The following is an 18,933-nucleotide window of genomic DNA, read 5'->3' as shown; positions in this document are numbered from 1 at the left end:
AGCTTTGAAAGAACCTGTTGGTTTTGACCCTCACACAATCTGTTCTGTTACAACTGACGGGGGAGGCGAAACCCCAGGGATCCCTGTTCCATCAGCACAGCCAAGGACTGTGGTTAGCTACTTACAGCAGAAGCCCTGTGCTCCCGAGGGACCGAGGGCCATTATGCTGCATTTTCTATTGCACAGTTTGGGTGTCACAGTGCTTACATACTAATGAATTAAACAAATAAATATTGACATTTAGAAATAGAAGTCTTTGCCTAAAAATCAGGACTGAAGCTATTTCTTGAAACTTTGATGTTTCGCCTGATGGCCTCTCAGCTCTGGGGCAATGAGCAGCAAACTCAGAACTGAGCCACCCCTCCTCACACTAGACATGGGGTGACCAGCTGCGCAGACCATGGGGTCATCTGAAGGCTGCACTCCCTCTGGACCGTGGGCTGCTCTATTCCTGAAGACACTTGCCTGGCCTCATCCATACTCCATGTGCACCCCATATGTGCACAGCAAACTCTGGGAGCCAGCATCCAGCAGGGTGCAACTGTGCTCCCCCCTCCTGCCCACCTGTCTGCATGCAAGACCAACTCCATTGCCTAGGGCCAATGCCAGGCCCTGAGCCTTCCCACTGCAGCCGAGTCGTGGATCACAAGCTGGCCTCCTGCTCCAAAGCCTTGCTGGAGACGGCACTCCTGCAACGTCTATGCTCAGCAGAGATGTCTGCAGAACAGAAGACTGATTTTCACTTTGTTTGGCTGAGAATGAATGCAAGCTGAGCAGCAGCAGGCAGTTCTGACAGGGCAAGTCGTGAAGACAAGCACACCTTGCCCGGTGTTCAGCTATGCTTCACACAACCTACCTGCCTCATGGGCCCTCCTGTCTCCCAGCCTAAGCAGCACCTCATTTCTGAATGGTGCATCCCACACACAGGCTGTAGGCGACTGAGTGCTGATGCCCACCTGGTCCCTCCCCTTCAGGTGGGCAAGCTGAGGCTGCTGGAGCTTAGGCAATCTGCCCAAGGTCTTCTAGCAAGTCGACAAAGGCAGACTCGAAGCCAGGTGCCTCTGAGCCAGGTTCCATCCATCCAGGCAACATTCACTCACTCCTCCTCAGCAAACCCAGACACCAGGTTGCCGAACTGACTAGTTCCTGCCCCCAAGGAGCCTCCTGCTGACTGGGAAGGATGGAGACCCAAATCTTGTCAGTAAAGCGTCATTACCAGGAACCACAGTCTCACAGGAGCGTAGTGCCTGAACTCTGCAGTTGTGCACCGTGCCCCAGTCACCCGCAGGATCTCACCAGAGCTGCTCCTGGAAAGAAGAGCCGACTGGGCTGCTTTTACCAGTGCAAACCCACCCACAGTGGAAGGAAGAGTGCTTCCTCCTCACAGCAGTGACACACCAGTGAAAGGCACAGGTTGCCATGCACTGCCCACCTCCACGTGGCTCCGTCCTGAGCTCTGCAGTCCTGCCATAGGCCTCACTTGGGAGGAAGAATTAAAAGGCTCAGAGAGAGCAATCGTGGGGCTCCTGGGAGCAGACTCCAGGCTGGCTGTAACAGGGCTATGCCTGGGCTCCTTGGTGTGCAGCAGGGAAACCAAGGACTCTTAGGAAGGTGAGCTACCCTCTCCTCCCCAGGTGCAGTTTCCTTTCACACGAGGAGTGGGAGCGCCCAGCCCGTGCCACCAAGCAGAGCATGGGCTTCGCTCAGTGAAAGGTGCCGCCTCTTCCTCCAGAAGAATCACCTGCATATCATAATGACACCTCTTCCCGCTACCTCATCTTCAGTCTAAAGACAGGACTGGGCGGTTCCCACGTCCTGCCACAGTGCCTTGACACTCTTGGTTTCCTGTCTCTGGCCCCCGGGCCACCCCTTTGCAGCTTCAGGAGGATCCAGAGGCGGGCTGTGGACAGACCTACACTTGCTCTGGGAAGCTTTCCACAACCAGGTACTCTGCTCCACCTTGCTCCATGACCCCCCAGGCAAATCCTGAGCCCAGCTGCCACGGCAGCGGTGTCACCAGAAGCATGGGTGTACAATAGCAGTGCACCACGTTGCAAACGCAACCCCACTTACCAAGACCCTCCTGCAGGTGCCTCACTCACTGCTGGAGGGACTGGACTTTGAGCACTATGCATCTGCCCCAAGCACAGGCCCTGCCATTGTTGATCCACACCGCCCAGGCACACACATCAGGTGATGCGGGGCTCTGCGATCAATGTTGTCCACAGAGACAGCAGGAAGCATCAACCCAGGGGGAGAGGCCATTTTTCTCCCCTCCCCTACCCCTGCTTCCTATGTAACATCTCCCCGGATCTGCCAATGCACAGAGACAAGGCTAGGGGCAAATAACACTGTTCTTCTCTGGGAAGCCAAAGGGTATTTTCTGAAGCCGTAACCCCCAGGGATCATCTCCCACATGGAGGGTGGTCTGAGGAGAGGAAATGTGCTGGGTGCAGGCATGTCCCCAGGCCTGTGCAGTAGGAGAGCCTGGTGAAAAGGGTCTGGGGGGAGAATTTCTGCAGCTGTGTCCCCAGTGACCATTGTGAAGAATGAGAGCACTGCACTTATCAAGCTAGTGAATCCCACAGATGAGAAACAAGACTGCCGTGTGCACGCCAAGAGCCGTGAGGGCTGATCACAGCATAAGCCTGTCCCCTGGGGATGCCCCAGCTGACCCCACGCCTCATGCACTGCAGGGCTCATCCAGAGAACTGACCCCAGGCACCCTGTGCAACTCCAGGGCTCTCAGCATGTTCTCCTTCTGTGTTGCCCACCCCAGTACTGCCCACCTGGCCGGGATCCTGCAGGAAGCAGCCCCCGCATCTGTCAGCCCTGCCTGGGACAGCCAAGATTAGATTATAAGATCATAACTGTGGCCGTTGTGTCTGCTAGCATAACTCCAGCAGCAAGCTAATGCCGTTTTAATGGTCTCTAATGATGTAATAAGAAATAATGGGATTTATTTGACAGCTACATAACCATTAACAAAACATATTAAGCATAACTACTACCTCCGTAAAAATGCAGACAATGCCTGCACGTGCCAGCTCACGTGCCCCTTTCCTGGGACTGAAACCATGAACAGTTCTGAGGCTGTGCTCTTACAGGCAGCACCAGGCACCCAGGGTGCTGCTGCTCTTCCTCCGAGATGCCCTTGAGGCACAGCCCGGGCCTGAACCCCTCCTCGGAGCATCCGTCACTATGGGCCCAGGGGATTCTCAGGACATTCAGGTAAGGCTCGTATGTTCCAAAGGGCAAAGCTACCTATATACACAGGACCCACAACAAGACCCAGGGAGGCATGGCTCCACCAAGCCAGAACCGGGGACTGGGGAGGAGGCTTTGGAGCAGCAAGGATCAGGATGAGGACCGTGAGGAGCTGGGGACGCGAGCAAAGGCTGCAGGGAGGACGCTGGCCAGGAGCTGCAGACCATGGCCCAAGGCCCTGGGCAGGGTGGTGCTCAGGCTGACTTCTGGGGAAGAGGGGCCCTGCACTGAGCAGGGAGGAGGCCTGGAAGTGGAAGCAGCAGGGGCTCAGCAGGCAGGCTCAGCCACTCCTCGCTCCCCAGAGAGGCAGGCAGCTGTACCCAGAACCCGAGCGGATGCAAGGGCTCTCCGTGGGAGGATCCAGAGGAGCAGTGGGCCGACAGCACGTCAGCTCTGCAGGCCAACTCACCTCCTTCCCCGAGCAGGGCCTCCCAACCTGCCCCTTCTCACTTCTCAGGCTAGTGGGACCATGTGGGCTACTCGGAGAATCTCCTACAAGCGGCTCATGTGGTGGCCAGCCACACTACCCCCCACTGAACCCTGAGAATACAGTGGTTCTGCTCCCGGGGTCCACCTCACAAACCAGCACTGTTCCAGTAGCAGTGTCCAACCGGCAAGGTGGCCTCCCCCCAGCCTCCTTCCATTATGATGCAAGTTATTGACTGACCACAGAGAGCAACAAACTCTTGCAGACCACAGAAGCCCCTGGGCACATGGCCGCCACTCCCTGTGGCTGCACAGCGGCCCCAGAAGGGCCTCACTGAAGACAAATGAGGAGCACACAGTGAACAGGCCTCGGTGGGCCTGGGTGAGCTCTGTTCTAGAGTCTCAGGAGCCATTCCTTCCCCCTGAGCTTAGGAAGCATCAGCCACATCACCTCCGCCAGGAGTGCTGTCCACCCGCGGCCCCTGTAGCCGGCCTTTCCTCCTGCCCATGCTCACCTTCAGCCACAAGGCCACTGAGCAACAGGCACTCACCCACCCAGGCTCCTGCTCGTCCGTCAGCCTCTGGACCTGGACAGCATCCGATGGCCTCTGCGGACTGGAGCCCAGGCCCACCCAGGGCATCTGGGCAAGGAGGGAAGGCTGAGGGCAATCAGGGGCAGTAAGCCCTCGGGGTTTCACAGGCCGTTTTAGCACACTGTGTCCACTCTGTGGTCACCAGGGAACTATCGCCCGCAGGGGATAAGGCGGCAACCAGCAGGAGCAGATGCACCTCGGAGAGCCCGACAGACAGGAACCGGGCACCCACGTGTCTGGGACCAGGGATCCCTGGCTGATCACCTGTCCTCACCCGGGTGAATCCCGTGTTCTCCACTCCATGTCATGCCTGGCCTGTATGTCCACGGCCCTCTGCAGGCTCCTGAAGTCTTCAGACCACACAGGGGGACACATCGCACCACACACACACACACACACACACAGATGAGTACAGGCAGGCCTTCACTTCAGTTCTCACCTCCACTCGATGGTCCTGACCTCTCTTTGCAAGGCCCCCTCCCACCCTCCTCCCAGTCATGGGGTGGACTCCGCACGAGCACCCAGCCTACATGGTGCCAGCCTGTGTCCAGGCTTCTCTCATGCACACCCTCTCTCCAGCACCTACATACTACAAGCCCAGGACAGGAACTGCCACTCTCCTGCTTCCTGGGCACCTGCTCCTTCCCCCAGGAGAAGGGTGCTGATCACCTCAGTGCCTCAAGTCCAAGGCCACCCCTAGGGAAGCTTCCAGAGGTTGGCAGGGCCCTGCCAGTTGCTCAGTGCATGCAGGCAAAGGGTCCATGGGTGTAGGCCTCCCGAGGGCCCTTGTGTGCAGTGGAGCAGGCAGGATGCCACGGACCCAGGGACGGCAGGTGCACAAAGCAGGCACTGGCCTTGGGTACGCTGCCCTCAGGATGAGGATTCTCACAGTTCAGCCCAGGATTCAGCTGCACTTGGAAAACTTACCGCGGCCTGCTAGAACTCTTGTCTTCTACAGAATTTCTGACATAATAAACAAGAACCCCAGACGCACAGCTCGTTCCCTCATAAACCCATTTCTGAGGCTGAACTAAGGCGAGCTCAGGCTCAGCCGACAGGTCCAGCCTCGCATACTTACTCGATATCTTCAAAGATGCTGGGCGGCACCTTCAGGAGGTGGGCGACATCCCCCATCAGCTGCTTCCCCTTCTCCAGGTTCAGGGGGCTGTGGAGGGAGAGGGGCATCGTCAGCAAGGGTGATGGGAAGCCAGGGTCCCCAGGGAGCTGCCTCGGCTGGCTGTTCCAGATGTGCCCATTCTTGGGGCTGGGATGAGGTGGCTCCTCAGTCATGATGAGCCACCTGAATTTTCCAGCACTGAGACAGACAATGAGGTGCAGATGGAATGGCCAGTAAGCATAACGGGTCCACGATGCCACCTCTGGCTCATCTCAGCCTTCGAGAAAAACGTGATAGAGAGGGCAGGCAGGGGGAGGCAGAGGAGTGAGGAGGAGATGCGAAAACCATGGGCGTGAAGTGCTCAAAGCAAGCAGCTATTTACACGGATCCACTGTTGAGGTGAATGACAATCCCAGTGAAGGGTCTTTAAACTCCACCTGGGTAGACACAAATGGGGGACAAGAGGGACGTGCCACGAGCTGCACCCCATTACAGGGCAGGGACCACCAGGATGCTGCGGCTGCACACGGCCAGCAAGGCCATGAAGCAGGGAGGGCTGCCTGATGAAAAGGTGGCAGGTAACAGGTACCTGCAACTCTGCTCCCGTTACAAATCCTGACGCCAGGACTCAGGGTCCCCAGTCCCCACGGCCTGGGCCCCTGTGAGTGCTGCTGTGAGGGAGGATCAATGCACAGTGCCACGGCAGCAAGGTTTCTGCCGCTCACTCCCCCCACTCAGTGTCGGGGAGGAACACAGCTGTCAACCTGGAGGCCAGGCCCTGCCTTCAGGGCTCCCTGTGGGAGACACAGGAGACAAAGGCCTTAGCAAAGGAAGAAGCAGCTGGTGGCTGTGGGCTGCACCACCAGGAGTCATCCTTCTGTGAAATCCTAGGCCAGATACTGGGCCTCATCAGGAAACAGGTGGCCGCAGATTTAATCAGTGAAGAGGACGCTGAGCACGGGCCCTAGTCCAACACTGGTGCCTTGTAGAAAGTGGGAAATGGACACAGGGCAGTGCCGCAGCAAAGCCCACATGGAGACACATGGTAAAACCAGGCAAGAGCCACCACCAGGGCAAGTCACAGGGCCAGAGCACAGCCTGGGACATAGTCTCCCTGCACCACCGGCACCCTGATCTGGACTTCCAGGACAGAACTGTGCATGTTGCTGTGGCACTCCGGGTCTCAAGCAAACCAACACATGTGTCACCTGGCAACAGGTTCTGTGGGCGGAGCATGGAGGGGTGGGCAGAGAGCTACTTAGAAGGGCTCAGAGAAGGACCCTTCGAGGGGGCCATATCTGCCAGCCATCAGGCAGTTGGAACAGCAGGTACAGAGCTGGATGTCACTGGGACTTCTCCAAAACTAGGGAGGGTCCCAGGTGCAGGGGCCAAACAGGCATCACAGCCACCCAGGGGGTGACAACTGGTGAACACTGGGTGTATGGGGAGATGCTGAGGCATCCTGGCAAGACTGGCTGGTCAGAGAAGGACATGGGAGACAGAGAAGTGTGGCCGTCCACACAGTGGGCCCAGAGTCCAGGTAGCGCAGCCCGGAGGCACATCAGGAGTTGGTCAAGACAGAGTGTGGAAGCCGCAGGCTCGACAGAGTCGGGTCCTTCCGACTCTTAGGGCCAGAGGGTGAGAGGTCACCCCAATAGAGAGAGAAGAGAGCAGCCAGCCAGGCAGGAAGTGAGCCCAGCCTGGACCCCAAGGGCGTGAGGTCAGCTTTTCATCACTGGCAAAAAGACCTGACGAGAAGGATTTTAGAAGAGGAAACATTTGTTTTGGCTCACAGTTTCAGAAGTCTCAGTTCACAGATGGCCACCTCCACGCTGGGGGACAGAGAGGTGAGGCAGGGCATCATGGCAGGGGAGGACAGCAGCTCAGAACATGACAGCCAGGAAGCAGAGAGACAGCTCCTCCAGTCACACCCTCCCCGCCTACAGCCCCCGCCTAGTTAATCCACTAGTTCAGTCATTTCTGCTCTGAACCTTCTTGTACTGTCTCACACATGAGTTTGGGGGGGACACCTCCTATCTGAACCATAACATCTTGCCCCTGACTCCCAAAAGCTCAAGCCCGTCTCACAGTGCAAAACACATTTAGCCCATTTCTGAGTCCCCACAGTCTTAACAGTCCCAGCATGGCCCAAAGGTCCACGTCCAAAGTCTCCTGAGACTCCAGGCAAACTCCTATCTGAGAGGCAAGACCAAAAGCAAGTGACATATGTCCAGCACGTAAAGGCACAGAGTAAACATGCCATTCCACAAGGGAGAGATCCGGTCACAGAAAGAAGGGGTGGGACCAAGCCAGACAGAAATCCCGCTGGGCAAACGCGTCCTGCGACTCCATGTCCAGCCTACGGACTGCAGGGACCTGATGTGCTCTCCACACTTGCGCAGCTCCACCCTGTGCCTCTGCTGTCGCGGCCACGTGCTGCCCGGAGTTGGTCTGTGCTCACTCAATGCCTGCAGCTCTGCTCAGCAGACACCCCACAGTATGGCATCTCTTCATCTTGGGTGTCTCCCTGCAGCTGCAGCTCCTTCTCACATCTGCGCACATCACCCTTGGGGGGGTGCCTGTGGGGACTCAAACCCTGAGGCACTGGCCTGTTCTTCCAGGCCGTCCTTTGAAATACGGGTGGAAGCCCCCGCCGTCCCCTACCGCCAGCGTCCTGCATTCCTGCAGATCCATCACCACGTGGAGGAGCCACACTGGGCCACACCAGCTCAACAGCGGCCAAACCTTCAAGGACCCAGCTGCAGCAGCTTCTGGGGGTCTAGGTGGCTGAGCACAACAAAACGACGTCCTAGACCCCCACTGCACGAGCGAGGACCACTCATTGTCTCTTCTCAAAGGAATTTTAACTTTACACCCTGACCTGAAGTGTGTTGGTCTTGCCAACTCCTGACCTGCGCTCCACCATCTTCCTGTGGTTTCTGGGTGAAGTGCTGAGCATTCCTGCAGTGGATCTGGTATGTTTAGTAGCCACAATGTCCTAAACTGGAGTTTCATTCTCATATGGCCAAACTACAAGTTTTTCAAATCTTTCTACTTACCACTCTTTTTAAAAAAAAACGTATTATTTTTTATTCTGATTTGTTATATATGACAGCAGAATACATTACAATTCATATTACACATATGGAGCACAGTTGTTCATGTTTCAGTGTACACAAAGTCAAGTCACACCTTTCGGGTCTTGGTACATGTGATTAGGGCCATGATGTCCATCGCATTCCACCATCTTTCCTACCCCCCTCCCCCTCCCTTCCCCTCTATGGCCTTTGCCCTACCTAAAGTTCCTCCTTTCCTCCCATGCTCCTCCCTCCATCCTCATTATGTATCAGCATCCTCATATCAGAGAAAAGAGTCAGCATTTGGTTTTGGGGATTACTTGATTTCACTTACCATAATATTCTCCAACTCCATCTATTTACCTACAAATGCCATGATTTTATTCTCTTTTAATGCTGAGTAAGTTATATTCCATTATGTATATATACCACAATTTCTTTATCCATTCATCCACTGAAGGGCATCTAGTTGGTTCCACAATTTCGCTATTGTGAATTGTGCTGCTACAAACATTGATGTGGCTGTGTTAACCACAGTATGCTGTTTTTAAGTACCCTGAGTATAAACTGAGGAATGGGATGGCTGGGTCAAATGGTGGTTCCATTCCAAGTTTTTCAAGGAATCTCTATACTGCTTTGTATATTGGCTGCACCAATTTACAGTCCCACCAGCAATGTATGAGTGTGCCTTTTTCACCACATCCTCGTCAACACTTATTGTTATTTGTATTCATAATAGCTGCCATTCTGACTGGAGTGAGTATCTGTTTTGATTTGCATTTCTCCAATTGCTAGAGATGCTGAACATTTTTTCATATATTTGTTGATTGATTGTATGTCCTCTTCTGAGAAGTGTCTGTTCAGTTCCTTGGCCCATTTATTGATTGGGTTATTTGTTTTTGTTTTTGCTTTAAGATTTTTGAGTTCTTTATATATCCTGAATATTAGTGCTCTAGCTGATGTGCGTGTGGTAAAAATTTGCTCCCATTCTGTAGGCTCTCTTTTCACCTAGTGATGGTTTCATTTTCTTTTTAGTTTGAATCCATCCCAATTTACTGATTCTTGATTTTATTTTTTGTGCTATAGGAGTCTTCTTAAGGAAGTCGGGGCCTAATCCAACATGATAGAGATTTGGGTCTACTTTTTCTTCTATTAGGCACAGGGTCTCTGGTTTAATTCCTAGGTCTTTGATCCACTTTGAGTTGAGTTTTGTGCATGGTGAGAGATGGGGGTTTAACTTCATTTTGTTGCATATGTATTTCCAATTTTCCCAGCACCATTTGTTAAAGAGGCTATCTATTCTCCAATATATGTTTTTGGTGCCTTTGTCTAATATGAGATAACTATAATTATGTGGGTTTGTCTCTATGTCCTCTATTCTGTACCATTGGTCTACAGGTCTATTTTGGTGCCAGTACCATGCTATTTTTGTTATTAGTGCTCTATAGTACACTTTAAGGTCTGGTATACTGATGCTACCTGTTTTACTCTTCTTACTAAGGATTACTTTGGCTATTCTGGGTCTCTTATTTTTTCCAGATGAATTTCATGATTGCTTTTTCTATTTCTATGAGGAATTCATTGGAATTTTGATTGGGATTGTATTAAATCTGTAGAGTGTCTTTGGTAGTATGGTCATTCTGACAATATTAATTCTGCCTATCCAAGAACTCAGGAGATTTTTCTGTCTTCTAAGGTCTTCTTTCTTTCTTTGGTGTTCTGCAGTTTTCATTGTAGAGGTATTTAACATCTTCTGTTAAGTTTATTTCCAAATATTTTATTTTTATTTTTTTAAGGCTATTGCAAATGGGAGAGTTTTCCTAGTTTCTCTTTCAAAGGATTTGTTACTGATGTACAGAAATGCCTTAGATTTACGTGTGTTTATTTCATATCCTGCTACTTTGCTGAATTCATTTATTAGTTCTAGAGGTTTTCTGGTGGAGTTTTTTGGATCTTCTAGGTACAGCAAACAGTAATAGTTTGAGTTCTTCTTTTCCTATCCATATCCATTTAATTTCTTTCATCTGTCTAATTGCTCTGGCCAGGATTTCAAAAACTATGTTAAATAGAAGTGGCGAAAGAAGGCATCCCTGCCTTGTTCCAGTTTTTAGAGGGAATGCCTTCATATTCACCCAACACATTTAGAATTATGTTGGCCTGGGGCTTAGCATAGATAGCTTTTACAATGTTGAGGTATGTTCCTGAAATCCCTAGTTTTTCTAGTGTTTTGAACATGAAGGGGTGCTGTATTTTGTCAAATGCTTTTTCTGCATCTATTGAGATAATCACATAATTCTTATCTTTAAGTCTACTGATGTGATAAATTACATTATTGACTTCCATATGTTGAATCGATCTTGCATCCCTGGGATGAACCCCACTTGATCGTGGTGCACTATTTTTTTGATGTACTTTTGTATTTGATTTGCCACAATATTTTTTTTAATATTTTATTTTTTAGTTGTAGTTGGACACAATATCTTTATTTTATTTATTTATTTTTATGTAGTGCTGAGGATCAAACTCAGGGCCTCACATGTGCTAGGCAAGCACTCTACTGCTGAGCCACAACCTCAGCCCCGATTTGCCAGAATTTTATTGGGAATATTTGCATCTTTGTTCTTTAGAGATATTGGTCTGTAGTTTTCTTTCTTTGATGTGTCTTTGCCTGGTTTTGGAATCAGGGTGATGTTGGCCTCACAGATGAGTTTGGAAGTGCTCCCTCTTCTTCTGTTTCATGTAATAATTTGAGGAGTATACGTATTAGTTCTTCATTAAAGGTCTTGGAGAACTCTGCTGTGTGTCCATCTGGTCCTGGGCTTTTCTTGGTTGGTAGGCTTCTGATGGTGTCTTCTGTTTCATCACTTGAAATTGATCTGTTTAAATTGTGTATATTATCCTGATTCAGTTTGGCAACTCAGATGATTCCAGATATTTGTTGATGCCTTCGATATTTTCTATTTTATTGGAGTAGAAGTTTTCATAATATTTTCTAATTATCTTCTGTATTTCTGTAGTATCCATCATATTTCCTTTTTCATCATGGATGTGAGTAATTTGAGTTTTCTCTCTCCTTCTCTTTGTTATCATGGCTAAGGGTTTGCCAATTTTATTTATTTTTTTCAAAGAACCAACTTTTTGTTTTGTCAATTTTTTCAATTGTTTCTTTTGTTTCAATTTCATTAATTTCCGTTCTGATTTTAATTATTTCCTGTCTTCTGATTTTGGTGTTGATTTGTTCTTCTTTTTCTAGGGCTTTGAGATGTAATGTTAGGTCATTTATTAACTTTTTCTTCTTTTAAGGAATGAACTCCATGCAATGAACTTTCCTCTTAGAAATGCCTTCTTTTCCTATCCGTATCCCTTTAATTTCTTAGTGTCCCAGAGATTTCGATATGTTGCATCAATGTTCTCATTCACCTCTAAGAATATTTTTAATCTCCTCCTTGATGTCTTTTGCAACCCATTGTTCATTCAGGAGCATATTATTTAGTCTCCAGGTGTTGGAGTAGCTTTTATTTTTTATTTTATCATTGATATCTAATTTCATTCCATTATGATCTGATAGAATGCAGGGTAGTAACTCTAGGTTTTTGTATTTGCTAAGAGTTGCTTTGTGGCATAACGTATGGTCTATTTTAGAGAAGGATCCATGTGCTGCTAAGAAGAACATGTATTCGCTTATTGATGGATGAAATATTCTTTATATGTCAGTTAAGTCTAAGTTATTGATTGTATTTTTGAGTCCTATAGTTTCTTTGTTCAGCTTTCGTTTGGAAGATCTATCCAAACAAAACCTCTATTTAAAGAGGTGTGTTAAAGTCACTCAGAATTATTGTGCTGTGGTCTATTTGACTCTTGAACTTGAGAAGAGTTTGATGAATACAGATGTTCCATTGTTTGGGGCAAATATATTTATAATTTTATGTCTTGTTGATGTATGCTCCCTTAAGCAGTATGAAATATCCTCTTTATCTCTTTTGATTAACCTTGGCTTGAAGTCTACTTTATTTGATATGAGGATTGAAACCCCTGTTGGCTTCTGCAGTCCATGTGAGTGAGTGGTATGATTTTTCCCAACATTTCACCTTCAGTCTGTGGATGTCTTTTCCTATGAGATGAGTCTCTTGAAGGCAGCATACTGTTGGGTCTTTTTAAAAAATCTAATCTGCCAGTCTATGTCTTTTGATTGGTAAATTTAGTCCATTAACATTCAGGATTATTATTATTGAGACATGGTTTGTATTCTATATATTTTTGTTTATTTTTGGTATTTAACTGGACTTGATTTCTCCTTTGATTGGCTTCTCCTCTAATCTAGTTCCTCCCTTTGCAGATTTTCATTGTTGTTTTCATTTCCTCTGTGTGTAATATTTTGCCAAGAATATTCTGTAGTGTAGACTTTTTTGCTGTAAATTCATTCAACTTTTGTTTATCATGGAAGGTTTTTATTTCATCATCAAATCTGAAGCTTAATTTTGCTGGGTATAAGATTCTTCATTGGCATCCATTTTCTTTTAGAGCTTGATATATGCTGTTCCAGGATCTCTTGGCTTTGAGGGTCTAGTTTGAAAAATCTGCTGAAATCTGAATTGGTCTTCCCCTAAATATAATCTGATTTCTTTCTCTTGCAGCCTTTAAAATTCTATCCTTATTCTGTGTGCTAGGCATTTTCACTATAATGTGCCTTGGTATAGATCTGTCATTATTTTGTACATTTGGTGTCCTGTAGGCCTCTTGTGTTTTATTTTCCAATTCATTCTTCATGCTTGGGAAATTTTCTGATATTATTTCACTGAAGAGATTGTGCATTCCTTTGGTTTGAGTTTCTGAGCCTTCCTCTATCCTGATAAATCTTAGATTTGGTCTTTTGGTGGTATCCCATAATTCTTGGATGTTCTGTTCAAAGTTTCTTACCAACCTCAATGTGTGGTCAACTTATTTCAAATCTTATTTTCAAGATTGTACATTTTGCATTCATTGTCTGAGGTTCTGTCTTCCAAGGGATTTAATCTGTTGTTGGTGATACTTTCTATTGAGTTTTTTATTTGGTTTATTGTTTCTTTCATTTCAAGGATTTATTTGTTTTTTCAGAATCTCCATCTCTTTCTTGAATAATCTTTTGCTACCTGTATTTGCTCTCTTATCTCTTTGTTGGAGTGATAGATTTTTTGCCTGTATTTGCTCACTTAGGTCATTCTTTAATTCCCAGATCATTTTAATTATGTACATTCTGAACTCCTCTCTGGCATCTCATCCACTGCACTATCTATGGATTCTATTGTTGTAGTATCTTGGTTTGACTGGGGCACTTTCCTCCTTGTTTTTTTTTTCATGATGTCTATGTGTCTTCCTCTATTGCAGTGTAGATCTGAAGTACTGCACCTTCTACCCTATTATCTTAGAGTGTCCCTTCAGGTTACCAATACCTCACCTTTAAGGGGGACATCAATATTTCAGCACCCAACATAACCAATATGCAACCATAAATCAATTAGGTTCTATTTTAACAGTTACAGATATGTCACTATAAACAGAAATGATGAGTTTGGTTATCTTCTACCATATAGTCAGTAGGTTTGTACGACAGTTTACAGTTCCTAATGGTGTGTGTCGGGGGGGTAGGCTGTGATGTTTATGAAGAAGACTGTGAGAATATAAAGGTATTAGATTATATGACTAGTGAAAGGGTAGTCAGAAGGAGTTGGCTGTTAGCAGGACAACTCCATGCAAGTCTCCCTGTTACCTCTGCAACAAGAGGACTGTCAGCACCCCTGGTAGAGACCTCTGGAGAAGCCAGGCCTAGAGGGACCTTGGTAAGGCTAAACCAGGTCCTGGTTGCTGTCCCTATTTAGAAGTGGCGATGTCCCACTTTGTTGGCAATGTCCCACTTTGTTGGCAGCTGCAGAAGAGAATAGACACCTTGATGTTGGGCTATGGAGCTACACTTTGGTGAACATGGAACCACAGTGCACCTCTCCGTATCGGCGTGGTGTGCCTCTCCACAAGGGTGTGGTGTGCCACACCTCCAGCCGGCCTCTGTCCGAGGTGGCAGGCTCACTTCCTACTCTTAATTATCACAGTAAACTTGGCTAAAAGTCACCAGCAATATCCATGCCACCGGGGGCTATGGTTGGGCTCATTAGTACAGTGTTTGACAGGCATGTGTGAGGCACTGGGTTCTATCCTCAGTTTCACATTAAAAATAAACAAATAAAATAAAGGTATTGTGTTCATCTATAACTAAAAATATTTTTTTAAAAAAATATACATACTACCACCTAAATGCTGTGCTGTCTTGAAATTTTCTCTGCCAGATTAATTAGTCCATCACCCTTAAATTTAGTTTCACAGAAAGTCTCAGGATATAGGCAAAATGTAGACAATTTCTTTGCCAGAATGTAACACAAATGGCCTCCAGTCCAATTTCCAATAAGTCTCCCTTCTCCTCTGAAACCTCAGGAGCCCAGTCTTTACTATCCACAGTCCTATGGCATTCTGGTCTTTTGAGCTCCCACCAGAATCTCTCATTAAGCTTTGCTTACAATGTCCTAAACCTTTTTCAGCCTGCATGTCTCAGTTTTTAAAAATCCCTCCACAAAATCAGCAGCAAATGGTTCTGAACCACATGGTGTAAATCCTACTTCTTGATATCAGTTTCAGTTTTAGCCAGCTTTGTGTCACTGCGACCAAAAGATCTGACAAGAACAGCGTACCAGAGGAGAAGTCATTTTTGGCTCATGGCTTCAGAGGTTCTGTCCTTTTTCAGCCGATTCCACAGCTGTGGGCCCAAGGTGAGGCAGAACATCATAGGGCAAGGGCATGCCCTGACCTCAGTCATGGCAATAGGGAGAAGAGAGGGATTCTCACAGAAACCAACCAAAGAAACAGAATATATGAATCCCAGAGACAAGCCCTCAGCTACCTGCTCCCTCCAGTCCCATGAATATGCTCACAGTTATCACCCAGTTTCGTGTCAGTGGATCAATCCGCGGATCCCGTCTAACTCTCAGAATCTAGTCGTTTCACCTCTACACATTCTTGCATGTCTCACGCGGGAGCTCTCGGTAGTCGCCTCATATGTGAACTACATCAAAATGGGAAGGAAGCTTGGACCCTCAGACTGGTCCAGAGAGACACAAGCAGAAGTGACACGGGGTCATCAGTGACCTGAGAGAGGCCTGACTGGACTCTGACAGGGAGTGGGGGGTAAACCGTGGGTAGTTAGGGTGGGGAGCACACTAGGGCTGTGGAGCCAGGTGTCCTCTACCCACTGAGGAGCTTTGGATAAAACCCCACATCTAGGGACCAGACCCAAGTGGTCCTAACAGCCACTGGATTCAGCAATGAATCAAGCTTAGAGCCACTACTGTGTTCGCTGAAGATCTGGGCCACTTGTTTGGGGCTTATGAATTCTTTCTAGAAAGAGACTATGCAGAGAATGGTTTTCAATGGACCAAGTGACCTGTGAACAGAAAGCTACACGGGCAGAGTGAACACTGTGAATTGGTGTCACACCCCCAGACGGACACAGTTTACCCTGTCATGGATGTAGCTGAAGTCCAGTGTGGCCAACTCCCACAACCTGAGGACCTAGGACAAGGGGATAGTGGACGTCTTCCATTCACAAATGCTGACACAACAGGGTGAGAACCTAGGGCAAACTGGCAGTGCGTGCCTTCCACTCATAAACACTCCTGTCACAGCTGAGGGCCAGGACAAGTCAACAGGGGACATCTTCCACTCACAGGTGCTGACCTCTCAGATGACAGGCACACAGATGAGACAACATGAGGAAGAGTGTCCCTACAGTGGACCATGGGCTAAGGGGACACAGGCGGCTGAACCTGCCCCAGAGTCCAGAACTTCCATGGAGGGCAGCAGGTCCACATCTGCCACCCTGGGCAGTCAACTGGGTAGGGTCTAGAGCCCACCCTGTCCTGTCAAACCAGCACTTTTGGGATCATAGCCATATCCTGCATCTAACATCAACATGTAAAACAAAAACCACAAAACTCACCGGCTAAATCTAATGACCAACTTGGTTGAAAGCCCTTGTTTAGGGAGATACACACATGAGAGTATACTTCACCTATTAAGACACGGCCCTCCTACCCATGTTTCTGGGGCCTGTGTAGGTACCCCCATGTGCAGCAAGGCACATACACAGGACACTCCCTCCATAGTCATTCCCTGAGTGTGCATGCACTCTTCCACATGCACATGTACATATAAGAAGGACATGCCCGTGGGCATCCCCACTAGATGCCATGGACCCTACACAGGTGCTCACTTGCCACCGTGCATGCTTGCCACAAGAGTACCCCTGCTGCTATGCATATCAGCAGGAGCAGGGCAGTCAGACCAGGGGGAGCCATGGCCATAATGGACATTCTGGATTTGCAGGTCTGGGCCATCTGGCTGACCAGATTCCCTCTCAGCGAGGCCTTAGGCCTTGCAGCCCGGCCTCCTCACTCTGCCCACACAGGCCCACGCCCTCCCCGAGCCTGCTCCTACCTTCTCAGGTCCCCTCTGTCTGTACTGCACTGATCTTCCTCCCTCAATCCTGGCCGCCATCAGCTGCCTGATGACCACAACCACCTGGGCCATCAGACCTTGCTCTCCTCAAACTCCCTCTGCACCTTGATAGAACCTCTAGGCACCTCACTTACATTAAAAGGCCTCCAGTTATTTCACACATTTTAATGGTCTCTCTCCAAGAACTGCACAGCTCACTAAGGTAGGGCCACGTCTTATTGCTCATTTCTCCAAATCCCCAAGCCTGGCACATGAAGCAACTTCCCAATCAATAATTGTTCTCAAATCCCATGAATTTCTAACCTCTTTCCCACTAAGGGCGACAAACGAAGTACATAGTGGCTTTGTCCAACTCCACAGAACCGGTCATCATCATCCACAACAAGCTGGGTAACAGTCTGGAAGCTGAGGAAGTCAGCCGCCAGCAGGTTTCCACGTGGCCCTGGCCTCCGCAGCCCGAATTCCCAGGGCATCTACTGAACGACAGCACAGTGGAACCCCTGCAGACCCCGGCCAGTTGCCATGGCTCAGTACAGAGGGCAGCACTCAAGATGACCACGTGCCACACAGTGGGACAGTGCCAAGCGCCCCGGGGGGTGCAGCTCTTGCTCTCCCTGTGCGATCTGCAGGCTCACCGTCCGACTTCTTAGGAAGCCGCTGCAGATGATCTTGGAAATCAGTGGGAGGACTCCACATGTGCAGGTCTGTCACCTGATGTCGCAACGGGCTCCTGGTCCGAGGCAGAGCCAGGAGGGCTGCACGACCCTGCCCTGCACCCTGACCTGTGGCAGCAGGCAGGTTCTCAGCTTGAGGATGCGTTCTCCTCTCCGCGCAGTTCCTGAGGAGAGCAGCCTGTCTGAAAAGTCCCAGTGCTGCAGCCCGTCACTCTGCAGCACATGGACAGGTCTGCTCTAGAAGCCAAGTGGGGACTCCAGTATCCTGGCTGCCCACCGGCTGTGAAGCCCAAGCTCCAGGTGGGAGGCAGCGCTCTTTCCTGTGACACCCTCACAGAGCCAAGGCTCAACTTTTTTTATGAGTGGGATCTCACTGGGGCACCCAGGTTGGCCCTGATCTCCTGGGCCCCAGCAAGCCTCCTGGCCCTGCCTCCCACAGGTGGAGGAAAGCAAAGCCCTGAATGACTGTGAGCTCTGACTCCCAGCGAGGCGGCACACACACACACACACACACACACACACACACACACGGTGATTCCCTGCTACCGTCATGTGCCAGCACATCAGGACCTTCTGAGGCCCCCAAATCGCCTGCCCATGTGAGCTGCCAGCCTCCCAGGACCTTGCAGAGCAGAGTGGGGAGAGACCCAGCGCCTGGCCCAGTTGGAGGGCCATGGCGATACTCTCCTCCCTCCTGGCTGGCCCTTGCCATCCGGAGCCCATCTGGCTGCTTCCAGGGCCAGACCGGCCAAGCCACCTCAGGGTCAGACAACCACCTTTCAGCAGCAGCCAGGGGCAGCACCTGGGCCTAGTGGCTGCCCGCCACACCCACCATCCTGTGTTTTTACTGTCATTGCCACAGCGAGACTTGAGGCTGAGGTGTCCTCCTCTCCTGTGCCCTGAGCAGAGACAAGGACGAGACACAACTGCTACCACTGGCGTGACACCGGCCATCTGAACACAACCTGATGGCTCCGGGTTATCAGTGACTTACTAGGTGTGCGGTGGCATTACAGTGCACTAAGAAGAAATAAGCTTGCGTTTCGGAGGGATCACAGGAAGCTGGGGCTCGTGTCACAGCAGGGGCCAGGTGCAGCGGGAGTAGCCCTGCTGGTGACCGGAGACCCTGCTGGCCTCGTGGAGCCCTGAAGGGACACTCCTACCTGCAGCTGTCTCCTTGGGGATTGCCTGGCCAGAGAGCTCCTGGTGGGGCAGAGGTGGGTCACAGGAAGAGGGCGGGA

At 49.5% G+C, this 18,933-nt stretch overlaps 1 protein-coding gene across 1 annotated transcript in view; it reads right to left on the bottom strand.

Moving 5' to 3' along the window:
* Ptprn2 (protein tyrosine phosphatase receptor type N2) overlaps positions 1-18,933 on the bottom strand; it is a 565,071-nt gene that overhangs the window by 372,760 nt on the left and 173,378 nt on the right. Inside the window, exon 10 of the mRNA XM_071605349.1 lies at positions 5,365-5,451. Coding sequence (XP_071461450.1) covers positions 5,365-5,451 — 87 coding nt within the window. The remainder of the gene's footprint in view (positions 1-5,364; positions 5,452-18,933) is intronic.

Source organism: Marmota flaviventris, chromosome 1 (assembly GCF_047511675.1).
Source record: "Marmota flaviventris isolate mMarFla1 chromosome 1, mMarFla1.hap1, whole genome shotgun sequence".
NCBI classification, from domain to species: Eukaryota; Metazoa; Chordata; class Mammalia; order Rodentia; family Sciuridae; genus Marmota; species Marmota flaviventris.
This window is presented reverse-complemented; position numbering and strand designations above follow the sequence as displayed.